This window comes from Prionailurus viverrinus, chromosome B3 (assembly GCF_022837055.1).
Source record: "Prionailurus viverrinus isolate Anna chromosome B3, UM_Priviv_1.0, whole genome shotgun sequence".
NCBI classification, from domain to species: Eukaryota; Metazoa; Chordata; class Mammalia; order Carnivora; family Felidae; genus Prionailurus; species Prionailurus viverrinus.
Window position 1 is genome coordinate 21607080 of NC_062566.1, and position 22958 is coordinate 21630037.

Here is a 22958-nt window from a genome sequence, read left to right on the forward strand (position 1 = left end):
AAACAGGACGACATTTACTTTTTGACTTAGGGTGAGTCTTTCTCCTACATTTAATTGTGTGTGTGTGTGTGTGTGTGTGTGTGTGTGTGTGTGTTTTCCCCCACCTGTTTATTGTATGTGTTAGGATGGTCCATATTGGGAATGCTTTTTTCTAAATATCCCTAGGAAGCCACTTTTTCACACAGATCTTAGTAGTGCATAGGAGCTCAGTAGACCTAGCAGGGCATGTGCATGGAAAGGGCGCCTTCAGCAAACCTTTTGCTATGGCTACCTAGCTGAAGACACGCGGGGAAGGACAGACAACAGTCGGTCAGGGAGCGCGGGAGAATCACCGCGTTTGCTGAGAAGACAGAAGGAACGTACTGCGTCGGACTAGGGGGCTCACTCTTAACCTTGAGATGCCAATCCCTGGGATTCTTCTAAAGGCTTCCTATGGGATCCCCAGGCCTCCCCTCCCCCGCTGAGCCCCGCCCCCTCCCCGGCCTCAAACTCTGAGTCCATTCAAACCTTGCTTTCTTCGCCGCACGCGTTGCCAGGCGTGTAATAGGGGAAACTCCTCCCCGCCGGGGCCGCCTCGCAGGCGCTGCCAGAGGAGCGGCCGCCTTGCTGCCCCCACCTCCGAACGTGCGGCGGCCGCACACCGAGCGCAGAGCCCACCGCCTGTGCACCCGCGCGCAGCTCGCGGCAGAGGGGGCAGCGCCGCGCGGGGCTGCGGGGCGGCGGGATTAGGGACTGCTCGAGCCCACCCGCTCCCGCCACCAGGCTGTGCTGACCCGGCGCCCAGGCGGCTGGAGGCGGCAGGCGCGCGGCGGGCGGCGGGCAGCGGGCGGGGGCGGCGCGCCGCGGTGGCAGGGTGCCCCGCGTGCACCCCGCAGAGCTGGGCGCAGACCCGCGGGCCGTCGGGGGCGCCCCACACCTGTCCGGCCGCGGTGGCCGGGAGCCCGAGTGGCGCCGCAGTCAGTGGCATCAAAGGCAGCGAGGGAGGGAAGAGCCCGCGGAGGCGAGGCCCGCGCTCCGGAGGAAGCCGCGCCTGGCTGGAGGCCCCAGAACCTGCTCCCCGAGCTCCACCGCACCATGGCCCCGAAGCTGCTCCTCCTCCTCTGTCTGTTCTCGGGTTTGCACGCCCGGTAAGTGGCGCCCGGGCCCTGCAGCCCTGGAGGCTCCGAGCGGGACGGGAAGGCGGCGGGGGGCGCTGTCTGCCGGCCAGGAGCCCCGGTGCGTCCCGCCGTCGGCTGGGCTGCGGCATAGCCCCGCTGGGGCCGGCCCGGGGGAGACGGAGTCCGCCTGCATCTCACCTGTCCCAGTCTCCCCTTTGACAGGGCTATCTGCCTCTCCAGGCTGGGCGGCTGCAGCCTTCTCTGCAACCAGGAATGTGGGGACTCTGAGATTAATGGGGCTCTTCTCTTGAAGCTTTTCGGATATGGTGGTTTTAAGGGGTTTTGAAAACCACTATCATAAATGACCGGCGGTGTGTACCTCCCATTTACCCCTCTCTACAAGTGTTCCAGGGGTTCATACAAACACATTGACTGACGTTCTGTATAATTTCCATCACTCTGAAATTTCCCAGGACTAAGAAGTCATGATTTCCTAGCTGCCTAGTTTAGATCACACTGGCAAAGAACATCCAGGCTGGAGACAGGCAGAAGAGGATTGGAGCAAGGGAAAGAACCCTTCTCAGAAATGATTCTCCTCTCCAGGTTCTGCAAACACATACTATACACATGCACCACTTCTAGATGAGCCAGTTTTCACATACACAGACATACACACTTACTCCCATAAAGCATGTTGATAATTGATAATAAGGCTTTTCCTGGCAGCTGTAAGACATTATCTTACCATAAATACCCATAACCTGCATCCTAGAATAGCAACCAAATAATGGGAGCTTAGAGACCTCCAGGAAAGGATGAAGATGGCTCATGAGGGTGGAAGGATGATGGGACCAGAGGCGTTAAACCCTGTTGCTGTAAATATAACAAGATATTCTGGGTTTGGTTTCTTTAGTTCTGTCTCCTAGACTAGATCTCTGGCCCAGACTTTGGAAATCAGAGCAGCTCCATGCCTCTCCCCCTATCCCCATCCCAAGAATCTTGGGACACCCACTTCCCCAAAACACTCTTGTTTTGACACCTCTTTATTTTCTGTATCTGGAAGCTAGAGAACTAGAGAGCCTTCCTATGGGCAGTAAGTGCTGCAAGTGTCAGTAGACGATGACAGGCTTACATTTTCATTCATGTGAGGAAGGAAGGAAGGAGGTACATTAACAAATCTTAAAAGGCGTAATAGGAGCCCCAGTCTCACTCCCCACCTTTGGCAGGGGTGTTTGGCTCTGAAGAAGAAAGCCCTGGCCATCCCCTCCATACCATTATCCCCACTAAGAGGTGAAAGTGTGAAAGGCAGATAGTGTGCCAGAGAATGTCAACTGGTGACTCACAGGCAGCTCTCTCCACCAGGCATAGTACTCATTGGGCCTTTCAACTCCAGTTTCTTCCCGTCTAAGGAGAGAACTGGGGAAGGAAATGGAAGCCCACTTTCTGAAATTGATTCCGCCTGGATGTATCTCTGTCTAGAGCCAGAGAGACCAGCAGATAGCACCAGGCATAATGTAGAATTCTGAAGTATATAGTCCAGATTTGAAGTCATATCCACATGATCTTTTCTGTTGCCACAAACTGAAGTGACCTATATTTCAGAGCTAGATCATTAATTACAGATACTTTAGATTTATAGATACTTAATATGCTAAAAGGAAAACTGCTCATTGTCCTCATTAGTTTATGTGCTTAGGAAGTAGGAAGATGTCTTAGTATCTAACATGAAGCAGTCAGGTTTCTAGGGAATTCCCAAATACATGTCCAATTTCTTGGGATTCTTCATACTTAAATTTCACCAAGGCACATGTAATGATTTTAATATGTTCTATATCTTGGTTCATTCCCTGGACTTCAAAATAGAGGTTGTATATCAGTTGCAAGAAAATCCAAATTTTAAACTAATTATATTGCTATACGCCTCTCCTTTGAAAGTGTCTTCATTCTTTGAATGGGTTTTACAGACATGTAAAATAATCTGATGACCAGTGTCATCTTTCATAACTGTTATTAATGCTGAGAGGGTTCTTGTTTGCACTCTGGAATGCCCTTCTGGTGTTCAAAATCCCTGGAAAATGTTCTAACAGTGTGCTCTGTGGTGATGGCTTGGCAACTCCATGGAGAGAAAAGCACCCTGTTCAGACACCCCATGGATGTGCTTATTATGCATTAGAACGCACTAAGTCATGCCTGGAGCTTGGTGATACCTTGCAGACACTTAACTGATTTCTGAGGTTTAGGAGCTCCTTTTAATATTTAAAAACACTTCAGACTTTGTCCTTCTAGTCAAAGAGAAGGTGTAAGATGTGAAAATAACATCTAAAAATGATGATACATTGCTGGTTTGTTTTTAAGAAAAAGCTAATTGCAGTGATAGTATTTAGGATCCAAAATCCTGATAACAGAACACTCGTAAAGATTATATATAACCCACTTAGAAAAGCAGATCATTCGTGTTTTATTCACATTCTAGTGGGTCCTCTGAGATGAGATTTAGTTTTCATCAAAGGGAAGATTTTTCTGTGGGGCTGGTGGTCTGACATCAGCACTGTGAGGCTTTTATTTCATTCTCTGAAGTCCTGCAGCAAACTGACGGAAGATCAGAATTGGGAAAAGCTCAGTGTCAGTCTCTAAGGAGACAAGGGGATCTCTGCCCACGCTTTGCAACTGTGTACCCCAGCCCAACCATCAAGCTGTAGGTCCTGGTTGACTTCCTAAAGGGGTGGGAGAGGATGCTGCTGCTTTTCCTTCCTCCTCTCTCCCACTCTCACCTGCCTTGGCCTCTAAAGAAGATGCTTATGCAATTTCAGGAAAACCCTCTCCTCACCACTAGAGGGAGAATTAGGCTCATTATAATACCTGCATTTGAAGTAGTTAAAAGAATTTTTCAGAAACGAAGGCTGTGTATATATAGAGAACTGATGAAGAGTTAATGTTCTCAATCTATGTACATATGACCATTGGGGCAATAAAAAATAGCAGAGCACAAAAAGCATAGTCTGGTCTGTGGAGTGAGCTGTCTTTGGGGGTGGGGGAGGGGACTTCAGGAGAGGGGTAAGAGAGAAAGGGATGGGAGGCAAAGAGAAGAGAGGAGAGAAAGAGGCAGACAACAGAGGGATAGAGGAAAGGACTGTGGCTGAGTTGGAACATGTCTTGAGAATGTTATATGTGATTCTGCCAAGGTGATCTGTCCCTCTGTCCCCAGTCTCCCAAATGGTTTTGCTGTGGAATGAATTGCCAGGTCCTGTGGGCAATGATTGCTTCTAGCTAACCAAGTCCTACAGAGCCTGCCTCAGCCTCTCTTTTTTTTGTCCCCAACACGATATTCCTGACAATATTTCTGATAAAATATTCTACAGTGACATTTTAAATTCTATATTGTTATTTGTAAAAGTTCAGTTTTACAAATAATGAAATGCAACATGTCACTTCTTGAATGTGTCCCAATTTTTTTAAGTTCTTATTGATGGTGAATGTTAAGTGCAAATAAAAACTCCCAGAAATTTATAGTTTCTATGGATGATTTATTTTAACCTTCTAGTCGATACATATTCAAGAAATATAATTACAGTTAAGATAAGCCTAGGAAAAACTTCAGTGAAATCAATCTGCCAGACATATACCATGTACTCATTTTCAAAATCTTATATAAATGTGTATAGTCATCTGAGACTAGACTATGTGATACTGCCCTAATCTAGGTTAAGGCTAGTTAACACTCATAAAAAGACTATAATGTATATAATATATGACATATATGTATGATTACATATTACATAAAATTATATAAACTATTATACTATAGATATAATTATGTGATTATAATATAATATTATATATATGATTATTAGGATTTAAACAAAGTAGAGATAATAAATTTTTGAAAATTTACTCTCTTCATTTCTTTCATGTTCATTGTAGATAATTTAGACAATTCCAAAATTTAACTTAAAGAAACTTGTGTCCCAGAGCACAGTTGCCCTGGGATAATGTTAACATTTTGGCTTCTCTCTGGGAAGCTAAACAGAAATGAGCTGATACAAAGTCAGGACAAATAAACCTCAATACAATTTTCTATTCCATATTTTGTTCTCTTTGGTGAAAAGTCACTAAGGCATTTATGTTGACAGAGTATAAGCAAAACTGTTTGTTGTTTTACAGGCTTTTTTTTTTTGCCCTAGTAAATGCAGTCCACCTGGAAATGCTGCTTTGATGCAAAAGGAGACTCTCCTCTTTTCAAGCCCAAAAGGCTGTGCTGTTGAGGTGGCCTCACTCAGCTAAGAAAACTAACTTGTCATTTTGATGCCTCTCCATTCAAGTACTCCTGTCAGTGTGTATCACCCAGGAGAGGTAGCTGTCATGTTGCATGAGACAAGCTCAAAGGTGCTCAAACATTCATTTTGATCCATTTATTGAGGGGCCAAATGATTAAGACATATTAGAAATATTTTAATTTTTAATGTCTGTATTATCCTGCTCTGTAAGAAATGAATCAGTTTGTGTTGGAGGAGGCATGTCAACTTGCCAGAAGTTATTCACCAAACACCATCTCTGTTCCCTGTCACCACACATTAGTGCTGGCCAAACAGACCACCTGATAATGTGCCCATGTCTACCTTGACCGAAGGTTCCAGTCTCCTTAAGAAGAACAGAATTCAGACTTAACTATTTTTCAGTGAGTGTGATTCTGCAAAACCTATTCTCACCTTCAACTAAAATGAGGTCTTGGCAGTAGGGGGTGGAAACAGCATGTAAAGTCACCATCTGACAAACATCTGGAAGGTTTGTGTTTTGACCTTCAGAGGTTTTCAAGGTGGATCCAAGCAAGGGTGATTGCTGCTTGGCTGACCTTCTGGCATTGATTTACTTTTCAGTCTATAGTTTAACGTACACAAGGAATAATTTTGTGACATTTAATGAAAACATCATGACATGTTAAGAGCAGTGGCATTCATCCAATTGGATTATTTCTAAAATGTATTTTGTTTTGTTTTCATTTTAGATGTAACCCATTGATTGGGCTGTGAGTATTGGGGACTTTCTACCTATGTCAATGGTGCTTGAGTGGGCCAAGCTTAAGACACTTCCTGGAGCTATTGCTACAACTTATACTTCACACTTTGTGCCATAATTACAGGTCCAGGAAGGTGGAAGAGGATGAATATGAAGATTCATCATCAAACCAAAAGTGGGTCTTGGCTCCAAAATCCCAAGACACTGATGTGACTCTTATCCTCAACAAGTTGCTAAGAGAATATGATAAAAAGCTGAGGCCAGATATTGGAAGTGAGTGTTGATGTTTGTTATTCCAATAGAAAACATACTGTGAGATATATTCTTTAAGTTTTTACTTTAAATAATGATAAATTCAAAGGAAATTGCAAAGATAGTGCAGTCACATAATTTATGACTGTAGTATCATGTCAAAACGAAGAGATTGACACTGTTACAATGTGTGTGCATGGTTTCATGTTGTCTTATCATATGTAGATTTGTGGAAGGACCACTGCAATCAACATACTGAACTATTTTGTCGTCATAAAGATCCCACTCCTGCTGCTCCTGTAGTCATGCCTACCTCTCTCCTCCAAAATTCCTAACCCCCGTCAGCCACTATTTGTTATTTCTGTATTTTTGTCATTTTTAGAATGTCACATTCATGCAGTCATTCAGTATGTGACCTTTTGAGATTGGCTTTTTTTCCCTCAGCAAAGTGATTTGGAGATCCATTCAAGTTGTTGTGTGTATTCATAGTAGTGTGTTCTTTCTTTTTACTACATAATCATCCATGGCAGCAATGTACCACAGTTTGTTTATCCACTCACCTCTTGAGGAACATTTTTGTTGTTTCCAGTTTTTGTCCATTACAAATAAAATGACTGTGTGTATTTGTTTAGAGGTTTCTGTGTGGAAATAAGATTTTATTCTCTGGGGTGAATGCCCAGGAGTATGATTGCTAAGCCATACGATAAATGTCTGTTTAGTTTTTTTAAGAAACTGTCAAACTTTTTTTCCAAAGTGTCTGTACCATTTTCTGTTCCCACCAGCAATGTATGAGAGATTTAGTTTCTCTGTCTTCACCAAGAATGTCACTATTTTTATTTTAGCTGCTCTAATAGGTATAAATCTACTAGATTGATACCTCATTGTGTTTTGATTAGTATTTTCCTAATGGTTAGTGATATTGAGTTCCCTTTATGTGTGTATTTGCCAACATTAGGTCCTCTTCATTGAAATGTCTCTTCATATTGGTTGCCCTTTAAAAATTATTTTATTTTATTTTATTTTATTTTATTTTATTTTATTTTTATTTTATTTATTTTATCTTATTTTATTTTTGCTGTTCCGTTATTGAGTTCTTCATATAATCTACGTGTGATTCCTTTGCCAGATATAGTTTGCAGATGTTTTCTCAATATGTAGCTCGTCTTTTCATCTTCTTAATAAGATCTGTCACAGAGGAAAATTTTTTAATATTGATGAAGTTCAGTTTATTGATTTTTAATCTTTTATGGAACATGCTTTTGGAGTTGTCTAAGAACTGTTCATGAAGCCCCTGTTCCTCAAGATTTTCTCCTTTGTTTTTTTCTAAAAGTTTTATAAATTTATGTTTTACATTTAATTCATTATCTGTCTTTATATAAAATCAGGGTGTGAGGTTTAGAGCTAAGCTCCCTTCACCATTTTTTTTTTTTTTGGTATGGATATCTAGTTCCTCTATCACCATTTATTAAAAAGACTGTCTTTTCTCTGTTGAATTGCATTTACACATTTGCCAAAATCAACTAGTGTAGGCTATTTCTGGGTTCTCTATTTTGTTCTTTTCATTTTTGTGTCTATCACTGTGTCAATACCCACAGTCCTGGTTACTATAGTTATATAGTAAGTCTTAAAATTGGGTAGATTAGTTCAGCCTCTTTATTCCTCTCTTTAAAAATTATTTTGACTCTTATAATCCATTTGTTTCCCATATGAATTTTAGAATTACCTTGTCTATATCTAGAAAAACCTTTAAGTCTCTGTATTAGTTTTGGAAAAATGCTGTCATTACTATGTTGAGTATTCAGACCCACAAATGTGATATGTTTTTCCATTTTAGATCATCCTAAATTTTTTACATCTAGTGTTTTACAGTTTTTAGTATACAAGTCCTGAATATCTTTTGTTATATTTTCCCCTTAAATATTTCATGCTTTTGGAGTGATTACAAATGGTACTGTTTTTACAATTTTCTTTTTCCCTGTGTCATTGCTAGATATACAGAAATATAGTTATTATTTATATGTTGATTTTGTGTTCTCTGACTTGCTGAAACTCACTAGTTTTAGGAAGTTTTGTGTGTTCATTTTTTGATAGGTTCCTTGGGATTTTCTGTGTACACCATCATGTCATCTGAAAGTTTTATGTCTTGCTTTCCAATCTGTATGTCTTTTATTTTATTTTATAGCCTTATTTCACTGGCTAGAACTTCCAACACTCTGTTGAAGAGCAATAGTGTGAGTGGACACCTTGCTTTGTTCCAGATCTCAGAGGAAAGGCATTCAGTCTTTTATTATTAAATGTAATGTTACCTAGAGTTATTTTGTATATGTTCTTTATCAAACTGAGAGAGTTCCCTCTATTTCTGGTTTTCTGAAAGTTTTTTTTTCTTTTTATCATGAATGATGTTGAATTTTGCCAAATTATATTTATATATATTAGACACTTAATATGGTGATTTAGGTTGAGTGATTTTCTAATATTGAATCAGTCTTGCAACCCTAGAATAAGCCCCACATGGTTATGTGTTTGATAATACTCTTTTTCAAAACCTCTGTTTATATATTGCTAAATTCTATTTGCCAATATTTTGGTAAGAATGTTTGCATCTCTATTCATGAGGAACATTGGTCTGTAGTTCTTTTTCCTTTTTTTTTTTTTTTTTTTTGACAGTCTTTGGTTTTGGTATCAGGTAGCACTAGCTTCATCTGTTTTCTGGAAAAGATTCTGTAAAAATTTGTGTTAACTACTCATTTAAATATTTGATAGAATTCTTCAGTGATACTGTCTGGGTCAGGAGATTACTTTTCTGGGATTTTTGTCATTACAAATTAATTTCCTTAATAGTTATAAGTCTCTTCAACTTATATTAGGTAAGTTATGATGGTTTGTGCTTTTCAAGGAATTGTTCCATTTCCTTTAAGATGTTAATTTATGTGTGTAGAATAGTTTCTGATATTCCTTTATAAACCTTTTAATATCTTTAGGGCCTATAATATATCCTTTGCTTCATTTCTGATAACAGTAATTTGTGTCATCTTTATTTCTTCTTTGTCATCTTGCTAGAGATTTATTTGATTGACCTTTTCTTATTTATTTATTTATTATTTATTCTAAATTTATTTATCATTTATTCTAAATGTAATTTATTAGAATCTCCTTTTTGTTTCATTGTTTTTCTCTATTGTTTTTCTGTTTTCAATTTCATTAAGCTTTGCTTTTATTTTTATTATTCGTTTTTTCTGCTTTCTTTGAGTTTAGTTTACTCTTCTTCTGTTTTGATGTAGCACTTAGTTTCTTGACATGAGACTCTTCTTTTCTAATCTAAGCAAGGGTACTTTAAATTACCCTCACTGCACTAGTTTAGCTATATCTCACAGATTTTGGTATGTTGGACTTTCATTGTTTATTAAGTTCAATGTGTTTCTTTCTCTTGAGTTTTTTTCCCCCCTTAACTCATAGACTATTTGGAAGTGTGTTTTTAGTTTCCAAGTGTTTGGAAGTTTTCCTGTTACCTCTTACTGATTTCTAGTTTGATTCCATTGTGACCAGAGAATATACTCTATGTGAGTTAAATTCTTTTGATTTTGTTAATGTTTGATGTATGGCCCAGAATATGGTCTATTTTGGTGAATGTTCCATAGGCACTTGAAAAGAATGTGCATTTTGCTGTCGCTGAATGGATTGGATCCTGTTGTTTGGTGGTATTGTTGAGTTCTGCTATATCTTTGCTGATTTTCTGTCTAGGTTGTTTTCTATCAATTGTTTTGATAGATTAATGATAGATTGATTTTAAAAGTAGATTCTGATCCAAGACCAAGGCAAAAGTGGTGTGTTTGGCCAGGAGAGGAATGCATACAGTTGTTGGTACAGGCCTGTACCATATTCTTGGTGATGATCAGAGAACATGGGGATTGTGGCAGACACATTTTTCATAGGATGAACCAAAACTGTAGCTTATTTATTCTTCTCCATGGGGCTGAGTTTCATTTAGAGTCCAGCAGCTTGCTAGCTTGCATACTACCCCAGCTCTTTGTTCCTCTGGTTTTCCAAGTTTGAGGCTCAGGTGTCCAATTTATCAGTAGCAGGACATAGAATTACACTGGTTTCAGTAGGCATAGAACATCAAAACCCTTGTGATGTAGTGTGCAGAGAGTTTGGAGATACATACCCAGTGCATTATTGGAGCATTCATGTCATCTTTGCGTGTTTCTGTTGCCTCTTCTATACAATGAAAGAAGGGCACCAAATTACTCATAAACTTCCTTGCAGTTTTAAGACATTTATTCAGTGAGCAGTACATCTAAATTACCATTGCACAAGGTTCATAAATTCAATTGTCACCACATTTTCCCCTTAAATGAAGGGTCGGTCTATGCAATGTGAAGATTGCAGTAATTCTGCATTAATATGGAAAGAGAAGATTGAGATAATGGTGCTAATTTCCTCATTAGTTGTCAGACACTGTGGTTGGCCCCAGAGCAAAGATAAATAAGACTTGTTCCTTGCTGTTCTGGGTAAGTATAATCCTTTGCTTATGTTGTGTTACAGTATAGCACTGCACCTTCAATCTATGGTAGACACCACATTTGTCTTCAGAAGTGGAAAATTGGACATGGGTAGAAAGTGGGTGAGTTCAGCTTCCAACCCAGATCTCTGACTATAGCTAGATTACCTAGCCACATTACTAGTTGTAGAAAATGCCAGGCAATCCTATTAAAAAACAGAGAATCCCTTCTACACACACACACACACACACACACACACACACACACACACACCAAAACACTCAGAAGGGGATATATTAAGGCAAAAGGCAAGCACTATTCACAACTCTGGAGATTTTATTTTTCCATTATGTACATAAGGAATTTTGAATTTTCCAGGTGAAACAGCATAATGCACATAAAGGAAGAATACTTTTTTAGATGGCAATTCTTCTAAAGCCTCATGTCATCAGAAGGGCTCTGTGGTTTTTGAGTGAAAGATTTTGAACTGTAAACCAGGATACACATCTTTTGGTCTATGACTATAAAGTTCCACCATTCACATTGTCATGATCCTTGGGGCAGCAGAATGACCTAATGAAAGTCTGAAGGATCACTGGTGCATTACAGGATCCTCTTCCTGCTGCATTTAAATGGTAAACAATGTCTGAATGGCTAATTCCTGCAACTCATTGATGCTCAATCAGAATAACTGCCCAAGATCAGCTCTCCTGGTCAAAGATACTGAATTAGACATGATTTTCTTTCAGGATTTAGAAGGGCTTTGCTTTAAAGGACAATTTCCTATAAAAATCAGAATTTATTTTATTTTCTCACTACTTTTTTCACATGTAGCCCATTTTATGTGCTATAACCCTGATGCCTCTTCATCAGGATACAGTCAACTTGTATTTCATAACATAGTGCTATACATGGATCTATTATTAGTTTACTGTAATTACCAATTTATCTGCTCACCTCTCTATCACTCTCCCTCCCTCTCCCAGTCAGTCCCTATTTACTGTGCTTTCACTCTGCACCAAGCCCTGGACCATGGACAACTGGGGAGCAACATAGATGCTTGTTTTTTCTAAAGAGGATGGAAGGGGGTAGGGTCCCCCCAAAAAAGCACTTTAGGAGTTGATATTGCAAATCCCACTTTGGAGTAAGGCAAGCCTGTTTAAGGCACTCTTTAGCTTAAATTCATTCAAACTCCACTTGATTCTAGGATAAAATCAAGCCCCTAGAATGAAATTAAGAGGTAAGCCACTATCTGGCCCTTACCTACTTCCACTCCTCAAACTCCACACCTCACATGTTATACCTTTTGGGGACATCAACCCTCCTGCTTTCCTTATCTGGATACTTGATTTTTCTATTCTTTCATTCCAGGTGTGATTATATTAACACCCTTCTCCCACTTCCACACTAAGCTTTTTGCTACCTTTCTTCAAGCCTAGATATTACCTCCTACAAGAACCCCTTTTCATGGTCTGCCCCCCTCTTACCTCCCAGCCAGAGTGGAACAAGTGTCTTCCTTGAATTTCTTTAAGTATCAGTTCCTCATCTGTACAATAGAAATAGCACATATTGAAGGACTGTCTTGAGGATGACGTAATGTGTTGCATCCATGAAACTGCTTCTGCAACACTTTTGTGTACTTTCCATAGTTCTGCAGCTGAGAATTGATCTTCTTTCCCCCCACCCCAGGACACAGTTCGCAGTTCCTAACTATAGATGCAGTAGTTTACGTTGGCACCTCCCAATATACATAGTCTAACTGCGTCCTCAGGAAATAAATAAAATGGCTCATCACTGTTATTGTCAACAATAAATAGATGGAATCGAACAGACTCATTTATGTTGCATAGAAGTAACATATCCACATGGAATCTTCTACTTAGTTTTCATAATACAAATTGTGATCATTATGTTTTAAAAATACTCACTATTTTTCCAGCTATTCTCTCTCCTCAACTAACTTCTAAATTATGAATGTATCTGTTTTAGTTCTCCATCTTTAACTATCCATCATTCTAAGTAATACTTCTGCTGTGTCCTTTACTAGTTCAGGGTTATTTAGGGTATCATTTATCTCCGGAACAGATCTTGTCATGTGAGCTCGAAAAGGCTGGAGGAGGATATACCTTCTAATAAGAGAATTGTGAAAAGGAAAGGAAATGAACCTGAGTGAATTTCTCTCCCTTCAGGATTTCAAGAAATTTGAACCACTCTCCTGAAAATAGAATATTACAGAATACAAATTCCCTGTCCATAATCTGGACTGTCTATACCAAGTACAATCAGTATTGGGAAAAATAAAAGGTTATTTGTTTGCTTTTAAAGGTGAATGAACACCGAATACATGAACAATGCATAGAAATGACTCATGGACTCATTTAATCTAAGCAGAACATCTGAATAATCTTTTCTTGGCTATGTCCATGAAAAGAAGGATTAATTTTCTATCCCTCTTCTTCAGGTATTTGCATATCTGGACTTCTTTTCCAGGCTTTTCCAAAGTTTATTTTCCCAGTTTAGTTAAAACTTCTTCTAAATGAGGAATGATGAGCATCTGGTATGAGAAGAAGCTGGTTGCATGAGTGAGAAGGTGATCTCTGCCACTGCTGTAACTTGGTGGCAGAAGACAGAGGAATCCTAACCTCCTCCTCAGTGGGGAATGCTCCACTGGCTAAGATGTCCTGAACTTCTTTTCTTCACACCTCCCAGAACTGGACATGGTAGCTCCACACTGATTCAAGATTACTGAAGTGACCTAGAGAATATCCTGCTGAGTGCTACAGGAGGAGCTCCTACCCATTCCAGGGTCATGTTGCTGGATGACGAAAGGGAAAGAGACAATACTAACGAAAGGGAAAGAGACAATACTAAGTATGGGAATATGACCCCAGATAAGTTAGGAGTTAGTTTTGTTGTGGATAATGCATGTTAAGCAACTAAGAGACATAATAAGTGGGCTTTGAAGTATAATTTTTAAATCATGTCTTATTGTGTTGCTCTTTGATATCTTTCAGTGAAAAATTATGGGCATGATTGAGTAACCAAAGAACTATAAAAAGAATGCTTAAAGACTTTTGGTCACAGATGTGATGTATCAGAGAGAAGCCTGGAATAGCCAGTGGAAAGGCAGAGAAAACCCTCATGTCTTTCTGAGCTGTTTCCTGATGTGTGTAAATGTGACAACTCCTACCATGTCCTTCCATAGGGTTTTGAGAGTTCAAGTTAGATCACAGAATTTGAGAGAATTTTGAAATGTATTAAGCGCTGTACAAAGAATCAAATGTATTATTAAGATATGATTTATAATGGATATATACAATTGTCCCTCATCCTGATGGTTTTTATATTTTAAGGAAGAATAAGAGACATAAGGTTTTAATCCAAAGAAATGAAGTTCAAGTGTTGAAGTGTCGGTGCTTGTATGTTAGAGGAAAAGAGTTGAAGGTAAGGTGTGCTATATTTGGGGTCTCTAATGCATAGCAGACTAACTGCCTCAGCTGGGCACTGATTTTCAGATGACCTTTGTAACAATCTTTTCCTTTCTTAATGCACATCGGAGGGCTGTTTCAAGTGTATATTTAGGTCAGATTAGTCAGTCTTCACCTAAAAACCACAGCCTACTACACAGATGGGTAAGTTGTCATTTCTCAACAATCACTGTATATCCAGAAAACAATTCAAATGTATTCACTCCATTCGCAGAACAGATGTAGGAGGAGAGGAAACAGACATTCTTAATTGCTGTCCTTGAAGTAAAAGCTATTACTGTAGACAGTTAACTGATTTTCTCATAAAGCTATTTCAAATGCATAGGGGGGTGGAGAATAAATTTTGTGGAGAAATTATACCTGTCATCTCTTTGGGAGACTAAGTAGGCATCCAGCAGACACTGGGTTAAGACCCATCACCTCAGCTCAACACATGGTGGTAGGTGACCCTTCCTCACATAATCCCCACATAATGCCCACATTTTGGGCAGTGATCCTTTTCACACACATACCTTAGACTTAGGATTTTACCATGGCATTGTTTTACCTAAGGCAGAGTTCTTTGTAAGGCAAGCCTGTATTAGAGCATATGCATGCAGTTCAGTTCATTAAAAAGACTTTTTTTTCACCAGGCTGTATTTTTGCTTGTAGGAAACATATAATGAGATTTCAATGTATAAGTATTTTTTATATGTAATTTGGTAAATAACTGAGATCACATGTCCCTAGGAATAATATAATGACTGGACTTGATTTGAATATGCAATTCCATTTATAGAATAACAAATGATCTGTTTCTTATGTTTATTCATTACTACTGCAGGAATTGAGCAAAATAGCTTCATGTGGCTTAGAGAGGGTTTGAGTAAGAAAAGAGCTGGACTCAAATAATGGGTTCTTCCACCAGTTGCCAGCAGATTCACTGAGAGAAAGAAACAACTTCACCACTTATAGATTTCCATCTCTAAATGGAATAATTAAAACTAAATCTAAGTCCTGTTGTAAGAATTATAGATTATAACACCTGGCTCATAGACAGAGAATGGAAAGTGTCACATGCCTTCTGTCTGCTGTGTTCCCAGACCCACACACCATCTTGGCTGCTATTCAGCCTGGTTTATGAGTAGTGGAATAGAACTCTCAGCTCCAGTGGCATAAAAGCTCTGTCTTAGATTGAGATTTTTTTTTCACTGTCAGCATTTCATCAGTATGTAATTAACATCCTGATCCAAAATATCTTACAGATCCTTTTATAAAGTATTACTGTGCCCATACTGATTAGGTTGTTATCCTACTAATTCACATTTGAGGGACAAATGCAGATGTCAAAATTATAGTTTCATAGAATATCATGGCTTGAAGGGATTCTAGAGGAAATCTGTATAACAGTTCACAAGTCTGGCTTTATATCAGAATTATCTGAGAATTATCAGAATTATCAGAATTTATATTCAGAATTATCAGAATAATTCTGATATAAAGCTCTTTAAATCAGAAGAGCTGGGGAGCTCTTTAAAATGCAGAGATCAGGGCCTAACCCCAAGACCTACTAAATTGGAATATTATTTTTCTGTTTTTTAGTTCACTGATTTCCACTTGGATCTGTATTGTTATCATTCTTCTTCTTGCTTTATATTTAATTTGCTTTTTTTTTTAGTTTCTTGAAGTGGAAGATGAAGTCACTGATTTGACATATCATCTAATTTTAGTGTTTAGTGCTATAAATTTCCCCCCAAGGAATACTATAGTGGCATCCCACAAATTTCAATGTTTTGATTTCATTTACATTCAGTAAATTTATATATACGCCTATATAAATGTAAATGGCCTAAAGACTCCCATTAGAATGTAGAAATTATTAGATTGAATTTTAGAAAAGCAAAACACACCTATATGGTGCCTACTGACAAATATAGGTTACATGTAAAAGAATAGATAGACCTATTCCATACTAACACTATGCAAAAGAATGCTGCAGTATCTATTTTAACATCAAAGTATATTCCACAAAAAGAATGCTGCCAGGAACAATTTTTTTTTCTAATGATGATCTGGTCAATTAATCAAAAGGACATAAAAATCCTAAATGGTTTTACCCTTAATATCACTGTTCCAACATCCATAATTTAAACACTGATAGAACTGTAAAGAGAAATGGGCAGATATACAGTTATTATCAGAGATTTCAATACCCCATGCTCAATATTTAGTAAAACTAGGCTTAAAAAATCAGTAAGTAATAAATAAGTTATGAGGCTGAAAAGTACAACACAGGGAATATAGTCAATAACATAGTCAATATATATATATAATTTCCTTTTTGATTTCTTCTTTCACCCATGCATGGTGTTCATTTAAATGTGTGGTATTCATTTTCCAAATATTTAAGATCTTTCCAGTTACCTTTCTGTTACTGATTTCTAATTAAAATCCACTGTGGTCAATGAACATACTTGTATGACTCAAATCCTTTTAAATTTATTGAGACTTGTTTCATGACCCAGAATGTGATCTATGTTGGTGTGCACTTGGAAAAGAATGTGTATTCTGCTATTATGAGGTGGAGTCTTCTGTAAATTCATTTAGGTGAAGTTGGTGCTTATTTTTATAAAGATCTACTTGCTGATGTATTTATTTTTTGTTATTGATGCATAGGGTTTTTTTTAAGTTTATTTATTTTGAGAGAGAGAGCGCAAGAGAGAGAGAGAGCATGTGCGTGCATGAGTGGGGCAGGGGCAGAGAAAGAATCCCAAGCAGGCTCCATTCTGTCAGTGTGGAGCCCAATGTAGGGCTTGAACCTAGGAACGTGAGATCATGACCTGAGCTGAAACCAAGAGTCGGATGCTTAACCAACTGAGCCACCCAGGCACCCCTGATATTGAAGTATAGTTAACATACAATGTTATATTAGTTTCATGTGTGATTCAACTATTCTATACATTATATAGTGATTCAACTATTCTATACATTATGCAGTGCTCACCGCAATAAGTGTAGTTACCATCTCTCACCATACAACATTACAGTATTACTGACTATATTCCCTGTGCTATACTTTTCATCCTCACTACTTATTTATTACTCACTGATTTTTAAACCTATTTTATTAAATATTGAGGGTGGGGTATTGAAATTTTTGGTAATAACTGTGTATCTGTCCATTTCTCTTTATAGTTCTATCAATGCTTAAATTATGGATGTTGGAACAGTGATATTAGGGGTAAAACCATTTAGGATTTTTATGCCCTCTTGATTAATTGACCACATCATCACTAGAAAAAGAATATTTTTGTACCTGGAAGTATTCTTTTTGTGAAATCTACTTTGTCTGATGTTAAAATAGATACTGCAGCTTTCTTTTGCGTAGTATTAGTATGGTATAGGTCTATCCATTCTTTTACTTGTAACCTATATTTGTCATTAGGTTTAAAGTATATTTCTTGTAGGCACCATATAGGTTTGTTTTGCTTTTCTAAAATTCAATATAATAATTTCTACATTCTAATTAGAGTCTTTAAACCGTTTACATTTAATGCAATTATTGTGTTTAGATTTAAATCTGTCATATTTTTATTGATTTTCTTTAGATTCTCTTTGCTGTTTCTTTCCCCCTCTTTTTATGATTCGGTTTTATTTCCTTTGTCCTCTTATTATCTATAACCCTTTATTTTGCTATTTTAGTGGTTTTATTAAAGGTTTGTAGTATAATCTTTAACTTATAACAGTGTACCTCCAGGCGATTTTATACCAGTTTACACATAGTATAAAAACATTGCATGGGGCGCCTGGGTGGCGCAGTCGGTTAAGCGTCCGACTTCAGCCAGGTCACGATCTCGCGGTCAGGGAGTTCCAGCCCCGCGTCGGGCTCTGTGCTGACCGTTCAGAGCCTGGAGCCTGTTTCAGATTCTGTGTCTCCCTCTCTCCCTGCCCCTCCCCCGTTCATGCTCTGTCTCTCTCTGTCCCAAAAATAAATAAACGTTGAAAAAAAAATTAAAAAAAAAAACCAACATTGCAATAGTATATTTCTATCCATTTCCTCCCAGACTTTATGCTTGTGTGGTTATTCATTTACTTAAACACGTACATGTTTATAAACCTTATAGTGCATTGTTATTGTTTGTTCAAATAGATGATTATCTCTAAAAGACATTAAATTATAAGATTTTTTAATATATATATTCACTCACGTCATTCCCATTCTGGTGCTTTTTCTTCCTCTGTATAGGTAAATATTTCTGTCTTTTATAATTTTCCTTCTACTTAATGGACTTCCCCTAACTTTTCTCTGAGTATGAGTCTGTTTATTATGAGTTCTTTCAGCATTTGTAAGCCTGAAGAAGTTTTAGTTTACTTTGTTTTAAAATATCTTTATTTAGGGGCACCTGGGTGGCTCAGTAGGTTAAGCGGCCGACTTCGGCTCAGGTCATGATCTTGCAGTCCATGAGTTCGAGCCCCGCGTCGGGCTCTGTGCTGACAGCTCAGAGCCTGGAGCCTGTTTCAGATTCTGTGTCTCCCTCTCTCTCTGACCCTCCCCCGTTCATGCTCTGTCTCTCTCTGTCTCAAAAATAAATAAACGTTAAAAAAATGTTTTAAAAAATCTTTAGATATAACTCATATACTATACAATTTATCCAATTAAAGTATACAATTCCATGGTTTTTAGATGTTCACAAAGCTTTTGCAGCCATAAGTTAATTTGAGAACATATTCATTATCCCTCCCAAAAGACACGTATCCATTAGCAGTCGCTGTTCATTATTACCTTCCCACTTTAAACTGTAGGCAACTACTAATCTCATTGACAACTCTTTAGATTTGCCAATTCTAGAGGCTGCATATAAATGGAATCATAGAAACATGTGCACCTTTGTGACTGGTTTCTATTACTTAGCCCAATTTTTAAAGTTCATTTATATGATAGCAGGGATCAATATTTCTTTTTTTTTTGATGAATAAGATTTTATTGTATGGCTATAATGTGTTCATCCCTTCATCCATTAATGATAACAAAATTCAATAAGGCATTAAGATTGTTTTCACTTTGGGTTAGTTTGAATAATGTTGCTATGCATATGTGCGTATTTTGTGCAGACAGGTATTTTCATTTATTTTCTTTATATTTTTGAAAGTTTATTAATTTTGAGAGAGAGAGAGAGAGAGAGAGAGAGAGAGAGAGCGCACAAACCTGTAGGGTCAGAGAGAAGGAAAACAGAATCCCAAGCAGGCTCTGCATCATCAGTGCATAACCCGATGTGGGGCTTGAATTCACAAACCACTAAATCATGACCTGAGATCAAGAGTCGGTCACCCAGGCACCCCTATTTTCAACCGACTGTGCCACCCAGGCACCCCTATTTTCTTTTCTTATAGGTATACATGTAGAAGTGGAATTTCTGGGTGATTTCTTTTTTTACCCATTGTTTGTTTAGAAATGTATTACTTATTTTCCACATATTTGTGAACTTTCCAAATTTGTTATTTATTTCTAATATAATTCCATTACAATTGAAGAGCACATTTTTTTATGATTTCAATCCTTTTACATCTGTCAAGGCTTGTTTTACAGCCTACCATATGCTTTGTCCTATATAATGTTCTATCTGCAATAGAAAAATACAAATTCTGCTGTTGTTTAATAGAACGTTCTATGTAGAAGTCTATTAAGTCTTGTGATTTTGTAGTGTTGGTCAAATTCTTTATTTCCCTGTCAATTGCTTTCTACTTGTTCTATCCATTATTGTAAGTAGAAAATAGAAGTAAAGTGTGACATATGGAATTATCTGTTACTTCTTTTAATTATGTTATTTTTGTTCTTTATGTAATTGGGCTGCATTAATACTTCCAGTATTTACCAATATAATGACTCTTCATAACTATGAAATATTTCTCTTTATTTCTAGTAGGAATTTTTTGAGACAGAGAGAGACAGAGAGAGGCGGGGCAGGAGGGAGAGGGAGAGGCAGGGCAGAAGGGAGAGGGAGAGGGAGAATCTTAAGCAGTGTCCATGCCTGGTTCAGAGCCTGATGCAGGGCTCGATCCTATGACCCTGAGATCAGGGCCTAAGCTGAAATCAAGAGGAAGATACTTAACTGACTGAGCTACCCAGAGGCCCCTGTTGTAGCTTTTTTAAATTTAAAGTGTATTTTATCTAATATTACTATAGCTATTTAATTTTCTTACAGCTGTTGTTTGCATCATACATCCTTTTCCATCATGTTGATTTCAAACTATTTGTATCTTTGACTCTAGAATATGTCTCCTGAACAGAACCCAGTATTACATCTTGTTTTTATATTCTTTTGGACTGTATTGTTTACTCATTTTACTTTTTTTTTTAAATTTTTTTTAACGTTTATTTATTTTTGAGACAGAGAGAGACAGAGCATGAATGGGGGAGGGTCAGAGAGAGAGGGAGACACAGAATCTGAAACAGGCTCCAGGCTCTGAGCTGTCAGCACAGAGCCCGACGTGGGGCTCGAACTCACGGACTGCAAGATCATGACCTGAGCCGAAGTCAGCCACTTAACCGACTGAGCCACCCAGGCGCCCCGTACTCATTTTACTTTTAACAATATTATTGATATGATTAGATTTATATCTGACATTTTGCTTTTTGTTTTCTATGTCTCAAGTTTGTTTGTTGTTTATTTTCTCTGGCTTTCTTTACTAATTTCTTTTATATTAAATGGATATTTCCTTGTATAACAGTTTAGTTTCTTTAATGACTTAAACAGTTTTTAAGAGCACTTTCAGGTTTACAACAAAGTTGAGAGGAAAGTACAGAGATTTCCCATATACCCTCTATTCCCACACTTGCGTAACTTCACTCATTATCAACATCACCACAAGAATTATATACTTTTCGAAGTATAAGCCTAGATACATCATGGTCACACAGAGTCATAGTTTATCTTAGGGTTCACTCTTAGTGTTATACACATTCTGTCAGTTTGGACAAATGTATATTGACATGAATCCATTATTATAATACATACAGCCTATTTTCATGGCCTTAAAAAATCCTCTGTGCTCTATCTATTCCTCTTCCTCACCAACCCTGACAACCACTGATCTTTTTACTATGTCCGTAGTTTTACCTTTCCAGAATGTCATATACTTGGAATTATACAGTATGTAGCTTTTTCAAATTGGTTTCTTTTACTAGTAATAAGGATTTAAGGTTTCTTCATGTCTGTTTATAGCTTGATAGCTTACTTCTATTTTTGTAATGAATAATATTTATCTGGATGTACCACAGTTTATCCATTAACCTACTGATGGACATCTTGGTTGCTTTGAAGATTTGGAAATTATTAATAAACCTGCTATAAATCTCCCTGTGCAGGTTTTTATATGGACTAATGATTTTTACTTATATATATGTAGCTATTTTATTAGTATTTGCAAGCCTATTACAACATACATCTTATCAAAATCTTTTCTACTCTAAACAATATCTACCTTAGATCATACTAATTAACACAAATTAACTATAGAAATTTACTCTAATATCTTCATTCACTCACTCATTGTTGTGTTATTATATATATTAGTGTTATATGTATTATAAACCCAATAATTTATTCTTAAAATTGTTATTTTATATAATCTTGTGTCTTTTAAATTATATTACTATTTATTTTTTATTTTTTATTTTTTTTTATTTTTTAATATTTATTTGAGAGAGAGCAAGAGAGAGAGAGAGAGAGAGTAGTGTGAATGGGGACAGAGAGATGGGGAGATACAGTATCTGAAGCAGGCTCCAGGGTCTGAGCTGTCAGCACAGAGCCCAATGGTGGGCTCGAACCCATGAACGGTAGATCATGACCTGAGCCAAAGTCTGACACTTAACCTACTGAGCCACCCAGGTGCCCCTATTTACTATCTAAATGCTACTTATTATTTCTGATTCTTGTCATTTTTTCCTGTTAGGTTAGAGTTATCATCTGGGATTATTACCTATTCTAAAACAGCTATATTCCCACCATCCTCCTTGTACTCTTATTATTAAAATGTCACTTGTCTTATTGTTATTGTTAAATGTATTTCATCAAATATATTTGTTACATATTTTTGTTAATTTAAAATGTATTTCTTGTTATAGGCCTAACAATATAATTATTATATGTACTGTATATGTACTTTTTTTGCAATTACTTTTTAAATTAGCTAAGAAGAAAACAGAGAAGATATATGCAATTATATGGTTTTTCATAATTGCCTACATAATTATCTTTATTAGTTTGAATTGTTGTTGGGGTCATTTGCTTTCCATCTGAAGGACTTTCTTAGTGTTTCTGATAAGGCACTTCTGCTAGCAAGAAGTTCTTTTAGTTTCTATCTTGGAATATATTTGTTTTGCCTTTATTTTGAAAGATTTTTTTTTTATATTTAGGAATATGAATATGTCATCCCATTGCTTTCTGCCTTTCATTATTTCTGATGAGAAGTCAGCTTTTAGTTTAATTGAACTTACCTTGTATACGATGTTTATTTTTCTCTTTCTGCTGTCAGCATTTTCTCTTTAACTTTGAGTTTCAACATTTTGACTATTACTTTTGTGGATGTGAATTTCTTTGTGTTTATCGTACTTATAGTTAAGTTTC

The 22958-nt window shown here is 37.5% G+C and overlaps 1 protein-coding gene across 2 annotated transcripts in view; it reads left to right on the forward strand.

Moving 5' to 3' along the window:
• The first annotated feature begins 1074 nt into the window (after positions 1 to 1074).
• GABRG3 (gamma-aminobutyric acid type A receptor subunit gamma3) overlaps positions 1075 to 22958 on the forward strand; it is a 704379-nt gene continuing 682495 nt past the window's right edge. For both annotated transcript variants that reach the window (XM_047864203.1, XM_047864204.1), the window contains exons 1-2: positions 1075 to 1127; positions 6235 to 6383. In XM_047864203.1, coding sequence (XP_047720159.1) covers positions 1075 to 1127; positions 6235 to 6383 — 202 coding nt within the window. The remainder of the gene's footprint in view (positions 1128 to 6234; positions 6384 to 22958) is intronic.